General features: G+C 41.7%; 1 protein-coding gene across 1 annotated transcript; it reads left to right on the top strand.

The window, feature by feature from the left end:
* The first annotated feature begins 9,756 nt into the window (after window positions 1-9,756).
* kcnv2a (potassium channel, subfamily V, member 2a) lies at window positions 9,757-15,671 on the top strand. The gene is made up of 2 exons (XM_078396777.1): window positions 9,757-11,061; window positions 15,405-15,671. Exons 1-2 carry the CDS (start codon window positions 9,757-9,759, stop codon window positions 15,669-15,671), a joined length of 1,572 nt encoding a protein of 523 aa, XP_078252903.1.
* Window positions 15,672-16,474: the final 803 nt, after the last annotated feature.

Genomic DNA, 16,474 nt, shown 5'->3' with positions numbered 1-16,474 from the left:
ATAAATGGGGAGAAAACAATATTTTTGACAAGATTATTTAAAGTTTAATGTTTACAAAGAGCATAAATTTCAGCAGAGACCAGTTGAGCTAATTATCAGTTCCTGTGATATAAGTTCTATATAATTCGAAGCAATGGCTTCCTTTCCACGATCACTTTATGGGTTTTTTGTATACGCTTGTAGATCTTACAACACCAAAATAAAGGAAATAGTGAAATTACAATGCATGAAACGAAAGTACAAGTTGGCAACAGCAACAGAAACCTAATATTTAAAAAAATATCTAAAGGGAGAGGGAATTACAAAAGAACAGCAGATAGCGTAAAGGTAATCTGAGTAAAGTCAGAGGACATGGGTGTAGTTCTAAATAAATGCTTTGCATTCACTTTCATAAATGAAAGAGGGGCTAGATGCAATGAAAGGAGAATGTAATGTTGAATATGACCAACAAAACAAGAGGTGACATTAAATGTAATAAATCAGCCAAATTGCGATGGAGGTCTGGAACGCTTGAAAGGGTGATGGAGACGAGGACCTTCATCCTGTTTAGAAACTGGGACAGCAAACAGGATGTGAGAATAATCTACATAGCTCTTTGTCTTTTTTGAGGTGAGAGAAACAAAGTTTAAAGGAGATGTGCAGGGCAAATTTTTAACACAGAGTATGGTTGGTGTCTGGAACGTGCTGCCAGGGCTGGTGATGGAGGCGGAGGTGACAGTGGTGTTTAAGCATCTTTCAGATTGGCATATGGCTGTGCAGGAAATGGAAGGATATGAATCACGTGCAGGCAAATGAGAGGTGTTTATCTTGGCATCATGTTTGACACAAACATTGTGGGCCGAAGTTGTATTATACAAGCACAACAGGACAAATGGCCTCCCATCCACATCTATTGTCTTTCTCCAATTATTGACCCAGGTCTGTGCAGGATACGGGCCACTTTTAATGTTTCCATCAATGTCACACAGAACGTTCCAACGGTCAAAATACTGAATGTCTACCTGTATGTTATGCATTATGCCTGGAGACAGTGAACCAAATTCATTCTAATTCAAGGCCGCTCAACTAAATTAGTTTGGCCGGATCTGTGGTCTACCACATTAAAATTCACTCATTGATGCAGAATGCTTCCTACTCTGGCTCCAACCAGGAAAGCAGCTTTTACAAATCACTCTCCCTTGGGGCACCAATTTATTTCTGCAGAGATCAGTCAAATAAGAGGTTTAACTTTTGTAGTCGTGGGTTTCAGCTTCTATTTTTAACACTCAAATTGGAAATCCATTGAAATTCTATTCATTTAGCAAAACAACACAATAAAATTCTGATTACAGTTGTTTTACCTTTATAAAAGTACAACACATCTTTCATTGTTTCACCCCGTTTACTTTCATATAAAATTGTTCAAATATGATGACAATTATGAGGTGCAGATCAAAGCTTTATACTCACCATGAATTAAAATCAATTGCTGATCAGTTGCAAAATTCCCTTATAATCCATGTATAGAAATACTTCTGTGGCTTATATTATGACAAAACCCTCATTAGTATCAGGATTAATAATGGGAGCTCAAAAATCTCATTATCATTCATATTGCATTCCTCTTCTGCAAATTGTTTTGGATTGAATTTAGATCCACAATACACAGACACAAACACTCTCTCTCTCTCTCTCTCTCTCTCTCTCTCTCTCTCTCTCTCTCTCTCTCTCTCTCTCTCTCTCTCTTCTCTCTCTCTCTCTCTCTCTCTCTCTCTCTCTCTCTCACACACACACACACACACACACACACACAAACACATTGTACTGAAGGACATTGAGCATTGAATTAAGACATCTTCTGACATTGTTCTTTCTCCAGTTTAACCCCCATTCCATTGCCCGTTTTCTTCAGCCTCGAAACCACAAGAAGGTTGTGGAGAGTGAGTGTCTTGTGATAGAGAGTACTGCCCAGTATTACTGTTAGTGTGCTTTATAGAGACCGTCTATTTGCTGATCCTACCTGAGGGTCAGAGAGGGATACTTTAAATACCTGGCAACTGCAATACAACAGGTGAATAGGCATAGAGTTCAAGAACTGCTCCGGTTTCCTCTCACACTCCAAAGACGTACAGGTTTGTAGGTTAATTGGTTTAGGTAAAAATTGTAAATTGTTCCTAATGTGTGGGATAGTGCTAGTGGATGGGAATCATTAGTCAATGTGGACTTGGTGGGCCGAAGGGCCTGTTTCCGCACTGTATCTCTAAACTAAGACTAAACTAAATGAAAAGTGTCCCAAGCCAAACCTCAAGCTGCCTTGACCCACATTACCTCTGTCAAGCTGAACGCAAAGTGCTGGAATAACCCAGCAAAGTCAACCCACTCAGGCAGTATCTGTGGAGGGAGTGCATAAGAGATGTTTCAGATTTTTTTGAGACCTACAGACTGAATGTAGTAGCAGGGAGAAAGCTGGATGAGCAGTGGAGGCAGGACAAAGTCTGGCAAGTGTTAGGTGGATATAGGAGAGGAGAGAGAGGGGGATAGGCTCTATCAAGCTGTATGGCAGCCCATCAAGCACATGGGGATTTCAATCAATCAATATATCTTTATTGTCATTGTACAAGTACAACGAGTTCAGCTGCCGTATGCCACCAGCTTTGCTCCCAGTGAGCTGTGTGCAGCTGCTCTGCCATCTCAGCTTCTGCAGAGAACCCCCAGCTCGTGACTGTCCGAGGGACCGCTCGTCCCTCACATCAATAGACAATAGACAATAGGTGCAGGAGGAGGCCATTCGGCCCTTCGAGCCAGAACCACCATTCAATGTGATCATGGCTGATCATTCTCAATCAGTACCCCGTTCCTGCCTTCTCCCCATACCCCCTGACTCCGCTATCCTTAAGAGCTCTATCTAGCTCTCTCTTGAAAGCATCCAGATAATTGGCCTCCACTGCCTTCTGAGGCAGAGAATTCCACAGATTTACAACTCTCTGACTGAAAAAGTTTTTCCTCATCTCCGTTCTAAATGGCCTACCCCTTATTCATAAACTGAGGTCCCTGGTTCTGGACCCCCAACATTGGGAACATGTTTCCTGCCTTTAACGTCCAATCCCTTAATAATCTTATATGTTTCAAGAAGATCCCCTCTCATCCTTCTAAATTCCAGTGTATACAAGCCTAGTAGCTCCAGTCTTTCAACATACGACAGTCCTGCCATTCCGGGAATTAACCTAGTGAACCTTTGCTGCACACCCTCAATAGCAAGAATATCCTTCCTCAAATTTGGAGACCACAACTCCACACAGTACTCCAGGTGCGGTCTCACTAGGGCCCTGTACAACTACAGAAGGACCTCTCTGCTCCTATACTCCTCTTGTTATGAAGGCCAACATTCCATTGGCTTTCTTCACTGCCTGCTGTACCTGCATGCTTCCTTTCAGTGACGGATGCACTAGGACACCCAGATCTCGTTGTACGTCCCCTTTTCCTAACTTGATACCATTCAGATAATAATCTGCCTTCCTATTCTTACCACCAAAGTGGATAACCTCACATTTATCCACATTAAACTGCATCTGCCATGCATCTGCCCACTCACACAACCTGTCCAAGTCACCCTGCAACCTCATAGCATCTTCCTTACAGTTCACACTGCCACCCAGCTTTGTGTCATCTGCAAATTTGCTAATGTTACTTTTAATCCCTTCATCCAAGTCATTAATGTATATTGTAAATAGCTGCGGTCCCAGCACCGAGCCTTGCGGTACCCCACTAGTCATTGCCTGCCATTCTGAAAGGGATCCATTTATCCCCACTCTTTGCTTTCTGTCTGCCAACCAATTTTCTATCCATGTCAGTACCCTACCCCCAATACGTCCGTGCCTGAAAATAGCAACGCGAAAGTGCATGATATGCCAGGGCACCTGACTGCATCCAATCCCTCAGCATTACGTCGGGGAATGTCCTTTTAATTTTATTTAAATTTTACATTAGTTTCTGGCACTCAAGCGTGACTTAAGCAGATGTATTCATTTTGGATTCATTTTTAATGACCTGTTCTGGGATACCTCTAATAACTGGAGACCACCATGAGCTATTAGGACTGTTTAAAGAAGGTGCCTCTGGATCCAGCACCTGAAGCCTAAGGTCCCTCCCACATTCGACTGTACCTTCCAGGAGGGCAGCTGTGAGAATAATATAGTTTATAGGAAGGAAGAAGGGTCTCGACCCGAAACGTCACCCATTCCTTCCCATGCTACCTGTCCCGTTGAGTTACTTCAGCTTTTTGTGTCTATCTAATAGTTTAGTTTAGTTTAGTTTAGTTTAGAGATACAGTGTGGAAACAGGCCCTTCGGACCACCGAGTCTGCCCGACCAGCGATCCCCGCACGTTAACACTATCCTACACACACTAGGGACAATTTGCATTTATACCAAACCAATTAGCTTACAAACTTGTACACCTTTGGAGTGTGGGAGGAAACTAAAGATCTCGGAGAAAATCCCACGGTCACAAGGAGAATATGCTGACAACGCCTGTAGTCGGGATCGAACCCAGGTTTTTGGCGCCGCGAGCGCTGTAAGGCAGCATATCTACCGCTGCGCCACCATGCTCCCCCAATAGTGTGGGGCTGAGCAAGGCATCACATCACGCCAGATCAATAAGAATCTGGTTTGTTTGCTTTTGATTGCATGTCCTCTTCCCTTTTACTCCTTGCTCCGGACCTTTCAACCTCCAGCGTGGCTCTGGTTTTTGACTGCACCTTTGTTGATTTTTTTTAATGTCAGTGCAGCTCCCCCAGTCTTTCTCCTTCCAATTCACCACATCTTCTGTAATTTTAAAAAAAACTTCTGCCTTCGTTATTATTCTGCTTAATCCTGCTCTGACGTTAATGTATGCCAGCAATCCACACCCTGTTAAATTTCCCAATGTATCTCTCATTAATGGCTGAGGGCACAATCAGAGGACCAATATTGCCAGTGATTAACCTCAATTAAAATTAATTTGCTCTGTTTGAAACTAGATGGCATCTCTTAAACGCTAAACTAACAACAGGGAAGGAGAGAAAGGAAAATTTGTTGAGCTGCGGGGAAAGTGGGGTAGAGAGAAATGTCTCTGAGAGGGTAAAACTAGGGGTGGCCATGGGAAGAGAATATAACAGGATTCTCTGATCAATGAGTGAATAGGAGTAATGAGAGTGAGAACATAGATAAAAGAATGCAGAGTAGGGGAACTATCTTCAGAAGTGGAGGACTCGCCCAGCCTGACCCATTGGGCATGTCGTGCTGCTCAGCATTTTAGGGAAGTCAAAATCTTAACTCTGTGGCTCTTTCCAGGGATGCATCCTAACGTTTTGAGTATCTCCAACATTTTCAGTTCTGAGCCCAGGTGGAGTAGGGGCAGTTCTGAGCCCAGGTGGAGTAGGGGCATGGTGCTCCATGTAAATGCACCAATTTCCACAAGCAAGGAATCTATCCACCTCTGACCAACCAAGAGTTTGGAACGTTTCTCCCAGTTGATCCGTGCGGAACATGCAGACAAAAGCCCCTCTAGCACTTACGTTGCCTCCGCTGATCAAACGGATCAATGACTGCTGGCGTAAGGTGAAAGGACAATATAATGCCCAGCCTGCAAAAGCAACTCCGGAAACCTCTCAGGATGACAGCACAGCAATCGCTGCACAGATGAAATATTTACAGATGGAAACATAGAAAACAGGTGCAGGAGGAGGCCATTTGGCCCTTCGAGCCAGCACCGCCATTCATTGTGATCATGGCTGATCATCCACAATCAGTAACCTGTGCCTGCCTTCTCCCCATATCCCTCGATTCCACTAGCCCCTAGAGCTCTATCTAACTCTCTTTTAAATTCATCCAGTGAATTGCCCTCCACTGCCTTCTGTGGCAGAGAATTCCACAAATTCACAACTCTCTGGGTGAAAAAGATTCTTCTCACTTCAGTTTTAAATGGCTTCTTTATTCTTAGACTGTGGTCCCTGGTTTCTGGACTCCCCCAACATTGGGAACATTTTTCCATAATCTAGCTTGTCCAGTCCTTTTATAATTTTATACGTCTCTGTAAGATCCCCTCCCATCCTTCTAAACACCAGTGATTACAAGCCCAATCTTTCCAATCTTTCCTCATATGACAGTCCCTCCATCCCAGGGATTAACCTTATGAACCTACGCTGCACTGCCTCAATAGAAAGGATGTCCTTCTTCAACTTAGGAGACCAAAACTGCACACAATACTCCAGATGTGGTCTCACCAGGGCCCTATACAACTGCAGAAGGACCCCCTTGCTCCTCTACTCAAATCCTCTCGTTATGAAAGCCAACATGCCATTAGCTTTCTTCACTGTCTGCTGTACCTGCACGCTTACTTTCAGTGACTGGTGTACAAGGACACCTAGGTTTCGTTGCTCTTCCCCATTATCTAATCTGACACCATTGAGATAATAATCTGCCTCCCTCCTTTTGCCGCCAAAGTGGATAACGTCACATTTACCTACATTATACTGCATTTCCATTGCATCTGCCCACTCACTCAACCTGTCCATGTCACCCTGCAACCTCCTAACATCCTCTTCGGAGTTCACACTGCCACCCAGCTTTGTGTCATCTGCACATATGCTAGTGTTCCTTCTAATTCCATCATGCAAATCATTAATATATATTGTAAATAGTTGTGGCCCCAGCACCGAGCCTTGCGGCACTTCATTCGCCACTGCCTGCCATTCTGTAAAGGACCCGTTTATTCCTACTCTTTGCTTCCTGTCTGCCAACCAATTCTCTATCCATGTCAATACCCTACCCCCAATACCATGTGGTCTAATTTTGCTCACCAACCTCCCGTGTGGGACCTTATCAAAGACTTTCTGAAAGTCTGGATACACTACATCCACTGGCTCTCCTTCATCCATTTTATTTTGAGGATTTCACATCCTCAAAAAATTCCAGAAGATTAGTCAAGCAGTATTTCCCCTTCATAATTCCATGCTGACTTGGACCAATCTTTTTACTGCTATCCAAATGCGCCGTTATTACCTCTTTAATAATTGATTCCAGCATCTTCTCCACCACCGATGTCAGGCTAACTGGTCTATAATTCCCCGTTTTCTCTCTCACTCCTTTCTTGAAAAGTGAGATAACATTAGATATCCTCCAATCCACAGGAACTGATCCTGAATCTATTGAACATTGGAAAAAGATCACCAATGCGTCCACGATTTCTAGAGCCACCTCCTTGAGTACCCTGGGATGCAGACCATCAGGCCCTGGGGATTTATTAGCCTTCAGCCCATCAGTCTACCCAATACTACTTCTCGCCTAATGCGAATTTTTATCATTTCCTCTGCCTCCCTAGATCCTCTGACCTCTAGTACATCTGGGAGATTGTTTGTGTCTTCCTTAGTGAAGACAGATCCGAAGTACCTGTTCAACTCTTCCGCAATTTCCTTGTTACCCATAATAATTTCACCCGCTTCTGCCTTCAAGGGATCCACATTTGTCTTTACTAATCTTTTTCTCATAACAAACCTAAAGAAGCTTTTACTGTCATTATTTGTATTCTTGGCTAGATTCGTTTCATACCTCATCTTTTCAGCCCGTATTCTCCTTTTTGCTACCATCTGTTGTCCTTTGAAAGTTGCCCAATCCTCTGGTTTCCCGCTATTCTTTGCTACTCTTTGCTATTAGTTTCTTTTAGTTTTATTCCATCTCTAACTTCCCTTGTCAGCCACGGTTGCCTCTTACTTCCCTTAAAATCTTTCTTTCCCTTTGGAATGAAATGATCCTGCATCTTCTGGATTATGTCCAGAAATACCTGTCATTGCTGTCCCACCAGCATTCCTGCTAGGATCCTTTTCCATTCGACCTTGGCCAGCTCCTCTCTCATGCCTTCATAGTCCCCTTTGTTCAACTGCAACACTGACATTCCTGGTTTAACCTTCTCCCTCTCAAATTGCAGATTAAAACTAATCATATTATGGTCATTACCTCCAAGCGGTTCCTTTACCTTGCATTCCCTTATTAAATCTGGTTCATTGGACAACACTAAATCCAGGATTGCCTTCTCCCTGATAGGCTCTAGTACGAGCTGCTCTAAGAATCCATCTCGGAGGCACATGAAATGTAAGGGAGGTTAGTTTGCTTCTTAATCTGCTGTTTGGCGGGGAATTTTAGGATTTTGGCAAGTGACAATGCAAAAAATGGCTATTGTTCAAATCTTCCAATAAAAATTCTTGTTTACCTTTGTGAGGTTTGTAACTGCCTACAGGCATGTATAAGTGTGAAGTCCCAGACATGTGCTTTCCTGATTGCTGCTGGCAGCATCTCTGTACTCCACTGAAGTCTCTTACATTGGGGAACCTGCTTGACATCTGTTGAAGAACAACAAACCCATTCTTATAGTTACAGTTACAGTTACAGTTTTGTTTATTGTCACGTGTACTGAGGTACAGTGAAAAGCTTTTGTTGCGTGTAACCAGTCGGCAGAAAGACAATACATGATTACAATCAAGCCATTCTTTAAAATGGACAGGAACAGCTGCTAGGCAACTCTTTTGTGATTTCCCTAGATTTTGATGGAGAAGTTTACAAGAAGCATAGTCTGTAGAAAAGCACATCTTAGAGATTTCTGCATTAAGCCACATAGGTACTCAAATGTCTTCAAGGACATAGCATGTACAGGTAAAGGGATTGTGATTCATAAATAGGACACCAGGCTAATCATTCATGTGATAAGGTCTTTAACCATTGGTGCAAACTGAATGTTGTAGACTATCTGCGAAATTGTTATGCTGTTGTGAAGCAGGCATGTCACATTGCTGTTATCTCACAGTAATGCAAATACAGAGAACAGCATGTTTCCTGCTAAAGGAAACATTGAATATGTACTAACTTGCTGATGGTTTCACCATCATAAATGCAGTGTTTTATGAGCCACAATTATTATCAGTGGGTACAAGACTGGTTTCCAGTGAACTCAAGCAACAACATGCTGCAAAAGGCACATAATGTAATGCATAAGAATTCAATATATTCTGTGACTACAGGGCAGGCGGAAAACAGGATCAAGTTTCAAGAGCAGTCCTCGCCATCCTTAGTTTGTACAGATGGCACAAGACACGTACTATTTCTAATCGGTTGACTGAGGAAAAAAGGGCAGTCACTGCTTTTATGATTTTGTAACCATGGCTTCTTCTAAATGACCTCATTTTAGGATTGCTCTGACAAGGCCTCATATTTACCTTGTAAGTATTGCAGAAAGCCTATTTGGACAATCCAGGTTATTGTATGATCAGTCCTTTGCTGTGGTGCGATCACAGCATCTATTATTAAACTTTTATCAATAATCCTAAAATAATCTAGTATCTTGTGTTCAAGTTAATAGCATAAGGTGTCCTAAAATACCTAATGATGGTGCAGTTGATAACAGGTCATGGATGAGAAACATAATTTGGAAGACTATTGATTCTAAAACATTCCTTCCCTAATCACAACCTCCCTCTGCCTCCCAACTCCTGCGTTACAAAATAATTCGATTTGTCAGTGAACAGCCAAGAAAGACGTCAGTATCAGTGGGTGGAAGCAGATGAAATGGGATAATATCTAAATAGCCACCTAAGCTCTTAGATCCTCACAGTCAGCATATTAATGGGGTCAGCAGCAATTCTCAAACACGACTGTAACACTCCTTCGTTTAATAAACAATACAGTTCAATTCACTCGTCACTTTGACTGGACAGGCAGGTTCTTTGTTCAGAAGGAACGGCAGGCAGAAATGTTTAAATTCAAGCAACGACGTCAGAGTCTGTTTGCAAACTACAAACAAAGGCAGAATGCATTGCAGCAACAACAGAGTGATTTTGGACTGGTGAAAGAAAGTGTTTTAAAACGATGGAGTTCTATGCAGGAACTTGGGGTTAATTATGAAGTTACCTATGACGACGAGACAGACTCTGATGAAGAGATACCAACTGTCCCTCAGTACAAATCAGGCTCTCCCTTTAAAGACTATAATTTGAATCTCAACGTTGGAGGCAAAATGTTCCAGATCAACTACCGTGCTGCTGCCCGTTTTCCTAAGACCAGAATTGGAAAATTGGCTACCTACACCAATCCCTCGAGGAAACTGGATCTGTGTGATGACTACAGTGTAAAAGATAATGAATATTTCTTCGATCGGGATCCTGCGATCTTTCACCATATCTTTAACTTCTACAGGACAGGAATCCTGTGGATTAAAAATGAGCTCTGCCCCAGAAACTTTCTTGAAGAGATCCACTATTGGGGAATACGGATCAAAAATAGCAACAGGTGCTGCAGGATCGCCTTTGAGGAGAGGCAAGATGAGTTAAATGAGCATCTAAAGGTGCAGCGAGAGCTCCAGGCGGAACTGGACGTGGAAGAAGATGAGGAACATTTCAGAGACTTGATTTTTGGTCGCCAGAGAAGAGTCATCTGGAACTTAGTGGAAAAGCCTTTCTCTTCAGTTATAGCCAAACTGATGGCAGTGACTTCCAGTATATTTGTGTTAGTCTCTATTGTAGCCATGGCCTTGAACACAGTTAAAGAAATGCAGTATAAGAGTCCAGCTGGCCAGCTGAGTGGGCACACCTACCTGGAGCATGTGGAAACCATTTGCATCATTTTCTTCACTACAGAGTATGCCCTCAGAGTATTGACCACTCCTGATATTGAGAAATTTGTACAAAGTACTCTCAATGCAGTCGATCTCATCGCAATCCTCCCCTTCTACCTCCAGGTCACCCTGGAATGTTTTGAGGATGACGACTACGGGAGGCATGATCGGGATATCGAGAGGGTGGGCAGAGTTGGGAAAGTTGGCCAAGTGCTGAGGATCATGAGGCTAATGAGAATTTTCCGCATTTTAAAGCTGGCCCGGCATTCGACTGGACTGAGGGCATTTGGCTTCACATTGAAGCAATGTTACCAGCAGGTTGGCTGCCTTTTCCTCTTTATAGCAATGGGCATATTTTCTTTTTCAGCTCTGGTCTTTTCTGTTGAACATGACGTTCCAGGAACTAACTTCACATCCATACCCCACGCCTGGTGGTGGGCCGCGGTGAGTAAGACATGAAAATCTTAAATTACTGGACAACAGTCATTTGTTTGCAGAGTGTTTATTCTCAGACCTTAAAGTTAGTGTGAGGGGTGCTACGAGGAAGAGGTATCATTGTACGAACGAGGAAAAGTATCCTTTATGAACCGACTGTGATTGGGTCAATGTAGGAAAACAACTGCAGATGCTGGTACAAATCAAAGGTATCACAAAATGCTGGAGCAACTCAGCAGGTCAGGCAGCATCTCAGGGGAGAAGGAATGGGTGACGTTTCCGGTCGAAACCCTTCTGAGGAAGTCTGAGGAAGGGTCTCGACCCGAAACATCACCCATTCCTTCTCTCCTGAGATGCTGCCTGACCTGCTGAGTTGCTCCAGCATTTTGTGATTGAGTCAATGGCACCTCTGCAATACCCTGAAAGTATGAGTGTTCTATAAGCAATGAGTACTGCAGATCTGACCCATTTTAAGCTAATATGGATTACATGTTAAACCAAATGTGACCTTTCCCCTTGGCACACCCTTGATCTGCACCAACAACGTGGAGTGAATTTAAATTTGAGACTATTCAGTTTTGAAATGATGAAACAGTCCAACATTTGGATTGTTTTCAGCCATGTCCTTGTTTATGGTAGTGAGAGGGGCTGTCACCATTAGTCCACGACAGGTGAAGACTACAATGGGAAGGGAAGCAAACCAGCAAAGAAGAGAAACTATGAAAAATTAATACTGGAAAAGACTGCGTAATTATTTTTTATATAGTTTTGGTATGATGTGAGTTTTATACAAATAAACTCCCTATATTCCACTTGAAATAATCTGTCATGATATAAACTCTTGGTAATCTTAAACCCTTCTATCAGCTTGACCATTTTCTCTACATCTTTGAAGTGAATGTATTCAATTTTTTAATCCTATTTCGGGTTTTGTTCTTGTAAACTATCTCTAAATCTATTCCAATGATTCTGCATCAATCGTTGTCTAAAAGGACCAAATCTGAACACAGCAATTTGAAAGGAGGCAAATCAAAGTTTTAATCTTGGTTTAAGATTTTAAATGCTTTGAATTGGCTGCCTGACAACTTCCACTTGCACTACATGCAATCTCCCACACATTTAAAGATCTGTCTGTTTCAGAAGCTATCTCCACATTTACCAAAGCAAAGTTTCGTACATACTTTAAAACAGAAACCTTTTTAAAAAGAACTTTAGAAAGCAGGTAAAGCTGCTGCCTCACAGCATTGGAGACCCAGGTTCAATCTTGACCTCTGGTGCAGACAGCACCTGTTGAGTTTGCACGTTCTCCCTGTGACCATGTGGGTTTTCGTGTGTATTCCAGTTTCCTCCCACATCCCAAAGATATGCAGCTCTGTCGGTTAAATGGTCTCTGTAAATTGCCCCAAGTGTGTAAGGAGTGGATGAGAAAGTGGGATAACCTAGAACTAGTGTGATTGATGGTTAGCACGGACCATGTGGGCAGAAGGGCCTGTGGGCATGTTTCCCTGCTGCATCATTAAACTAAATTAAAGTTGATTACTTGACCTGAAGGCCGAAAAAAAGAATCATCAGGAATCTTCGTCCTTGATCGTGATTCACTGCAATGTAGTTAAAGTTTCCGATAATGTAACAAATCATCTATGTCATTGCAGAGCAGTTAGGTTCTTAATTTGAATAAACGCTAACTTATCTAAAATCTTCCATGGACTGAGTTTCTGGTTAAGTTCCAATAAGTAATTCTGTGAGAAAATACAGATTGATCTCACTTTGAAAAATATTCCCTCACCCCCACAGAGTTTCCCCTCAGACGTACATCTTCATCAGCCAGGTACATCAAAAAATGAAAACAAACAGATAATGTTAAAATACATCATATTAAGTTATTTAAGGTTGATATTTTTGTACAGTTTGATTAATACTGCTGAGAATTGGCTAATTTTAGAAAACTGCATCACAAATCAGATTTTCATTCCATTGACTGAGTAACCTTATTTTAAATTGCTTAAAATCATTGTAAAATATACAAGCGTATTTTTCAAACATATTGCGATGCTACAATCAGAATTTTCATAACCCCAAATTAGGCATTTTAATATCAATGTCCTTGGCCCACAGACATTTTGGAACATTCTGGAAAGATTGTAAAGTATAATTTGTAGAATCTCCCAGGGGCGATAATTCACCTTCAGTGCCTAGCTAGTTTGATGGGTTGGCCTGCTTTCATGTTTGAAGACCAGCACAAAAGATTAGAAAAATTCAATTGTGGCAAGGGAAAATTGTGCTTAAAATTGTATTTTTGCTGATATCTGCAGTTTTGCAGATATCTGCGGAAACATGCTGGAAATGGAGAAATTTCATGCCTTGATCTCTTTTGGCTAAATTGTATTGATTTAATAGTATAGCTGTATCTATTTTTCTTTATTTTCAGTTCCACTTTTCATTCCACAATCTAATTCTTTAATACCAGATGTATTTCTATTTTCTACCTGGTTCCATTGTTTTGTATCGGTTTTATTTATTTTTATCCAGTTCCTTTTTATCTCACTCTGTTTTATCTTTCATTCTCTCTATTGTAAAATGATTCTACACCAAGTCCTGTTTGGGGTTTTCCTTGCTTTCACTACCCTGAATTAGCACAAGTCTGCCTCTGCAGTTCCTATTTATATATTAATCATTTTGCACTTAATGTTCCCACTTGTCTTACACTCCCATTTAATTCTCTCAGCACTACTTCATCAGTAACCTACATTTTTAAGCTCAGCTTCCCACGTGCAGTCAGATGCTGGCATGGAAATCACAAAATAAGTGTCCTGGCTCCCATGTATTTTCCACACATCTATACACCAGGCTCCATATGTTTTTTTAAACTTAAACTCATCCCTGACCCGTGATACAGAAAATAGGCATATCTTCCATATCCCCTGTATAATGCCTATTTATTGAACTAAACTGTGGAACTCTATACGCATTGAGGGGTAGTTAATGAGCCACATTGCACACTTCTGGCTCAACCAAGCAAATCATGGTGGACCTGAAGTAACCCACTCAGCTGCTCCACATGTAATCAAATAGTATTTTTGATATTATTACAATATATTGATCTTATAAACAACTCTATAGGACTTTGGTAAGGCCGCATTTGGAGTTTTGCGTGGAGTTCTGGGCACCCAATTGCAGTAAAGATGTGGAGGCATTGGAGAGGCTGCAGAGGAGGTTTACCAGAAAGCTGCCTGGATTTGAGGGTTTCAGCTACAGGGAGAGGTTGGATAGACTTGGATTGGTTTCTCTGGAACATCAGATGTTGAGGGGAGACTTGATAGATGTGAATAAAATTATGCGAGGCATAGATAGGGTAGAGAGTCAGAACCTTTTTCCCAGGGTAGAAATGTCCAACATTAGAGGGCATAACTATACGGTGAGAGGGGGATAATTTAATGGAGATGCACAGGGCAAGTTCATCTTACACAGAGAGTGGTGGGGCCTGGAACACATTGCCTGGAGTGGTGGTGGAGGCAGATACGATAGTGATGTTTAATGGGCTTTTGGATAGGCACAGGGAAGTGCAGGAAATAGCAGGATATGGATCATGTACAGGCTGATGAGATCAATTTAACTTGGCATCATGTTCAGCACAAACATTATAGGCCGAAGAGCCTGTTCCTGTGCTGCTCTATGTTCTAACATGTTATTGCTTTAATCTGTATCCTTTCTGTCATTGCTTAGCCTAGCATAACAAAAGGAGAAAAACCTGAAACCACCACAATCTTTCCCGTGCCCCTCATACTCTCCAAATTGTCAAACTGCATGAAGAGCCAGGGTTGGCCTCAGAATAGAGAAGATTTGAATAGACGGTTTTAAAGGTGTTCAAAATCATGAATTGTTTTGATTGTGAAAATAATGAGATATTTTACAGTGATTAGAGGGCTGGTAACTTTAAAGTAATTGGTAAAACAAAACAGTTGTAACAGTTGTAAAGAAATATTCTTTTATGCAGCAATTTTTGTCAACTGTAATTAACAACTTGAAAGCCAATTCAATAGAAAATTTTGTCAAGATGTCTAGTGGAGGGAAATAGTGAGGCTGGAGGTAAAGTGTGCCTGAGGACTAATTGGCTAGCTCAGTGAAAAAGCAGACATAGAAAGGGCCGAATGGCCTTCTTGCCTACTGCTCTTTTTTTAATGTTACCTCAGGCACTTTTACCTTCTTGTCTCTTTCGTTGTTTATTCCATTCATGTAAATTCAAAGCAAGCTGTCTATCCCTTGTCACAGAATATTACTCTCTTCTGGCACAAGTACGTTAAAAATAACCATTGTCAATGCCGACTCTAAATGAGGATTTAATTTGATTACAGGTCAGCATTTCCACGGTGGGCTACGGAGACGTGGTCCCAGAGACAGCGCTCGGAAGGACTTTTGCTTTCTGCTGCATTGCTTTTGGGATCATTTTAAATGGTATGCCGATCTCCATCCTCTACAATAAATTCTCAGACTATTATTCACAGCTCAAAAGTTACGAATATACAACTACATCAAAACAGAGAGGGCAAATTAATTTTTCGGGAAGGATTGCGGAGTGCTGCGGAGGGGTGAGGCACCACCACTTGCCCAGAGAGCAATAAACTGCTGAAAGGGGCCCCACTGTGACATGAGCTGTCCTTCTCTCTCTTTAGAAGATTAACACGGTTTTGAAGAAATATTTCATCGCCACAATGCAGGGAGCAAATGAAAACATTCTCATAATAGTGAAGGATAAAATACAACTGGAAGTATTGTGTACTTTAAACAGTTCTGCATTCAACGTACAGTGAAACTACTCTCAATTTTTTTTTATTGGACCAGTTTTTCCTTCCACAAAGCACTGGCTGGATGAAACATTTATTATGCAGCACCACATGGGTAAAGCATCATTTTGTAAGCGTAAAGGCGCGATAAATGAGATTCATGGTGTAAATCAGGGAATGTGTATTCGGAGATTAGATACCAGATTAGATTGAAAAGTACTCAAATGTAGAGTCTGAAGGGTCCCGACCCAAAATGTCACCTCTCCACATTCTCCAGAGATGCTGCCTGACCCACTGAGTTAACAAGCACTTAGTGTCCTTTTTTAAACTCTAATGCAGGGTTAGGACAAAGGAAGGTTTTGAGGACTGCCAGGAAAAAAGAGGTTTGTATTTGCACTGAGACCACTGTTCTTCACCAATTACAAGTGGTCTGGATTTCGGAATTGGAGACACGGTGTCAAGATTTGCAGATAATATCAAATAGGGCCAATAGTTAATTATCTGGAAATATAAGAATACAAACAAGCTTGCTGAGCAGCAAATCGGAAATTAAATTCAACATTATTAGGTTTTAATCGATTCAATTTAGTAGGGAGGAGGATATAAACGAATGGGTTGGAAAGGGAAGAGAGATTCTAGAA

Source organism: Rhinoraja longicauda, chromosome 3 (assembly GCF_053455715.1).
Source record: "Rhinoraja longicauda isolate Sanriku21f chromosome 3, sRhiLon1.1, whole genome shotgun sequence".
NCBI classification, from domain to species: Eukaryota; Metazoa; Chordata; class Chondrichthyes; order Rajiformes; family Arhynchobatidae; genus Rhinoraja; species Rhinoraja longicauda.
The sequence above is the reverse complement of the archived record's forward strand: the minus strand, read 5'-3'. Positions and strand labels throughout refer to the sequence as shown.

Excerpts from the sequence above, each read along its gene's own strand:
- kcnv2a (XM_078396777.1), top strand. The coding sequence starts at position 9,757 with ATGTTTAAATTCAAGCAACGACGTCAGAGTCTGTTTGCAAACTACAAA. Across the intron at positions 11,062-15,404 it reads ACGCCTGGTGGTGGGCCGCG|GTCAGCATTTCCACGGTGGG; the intron begins GTGAGTAAGACA and ends ATTTGATTACAG.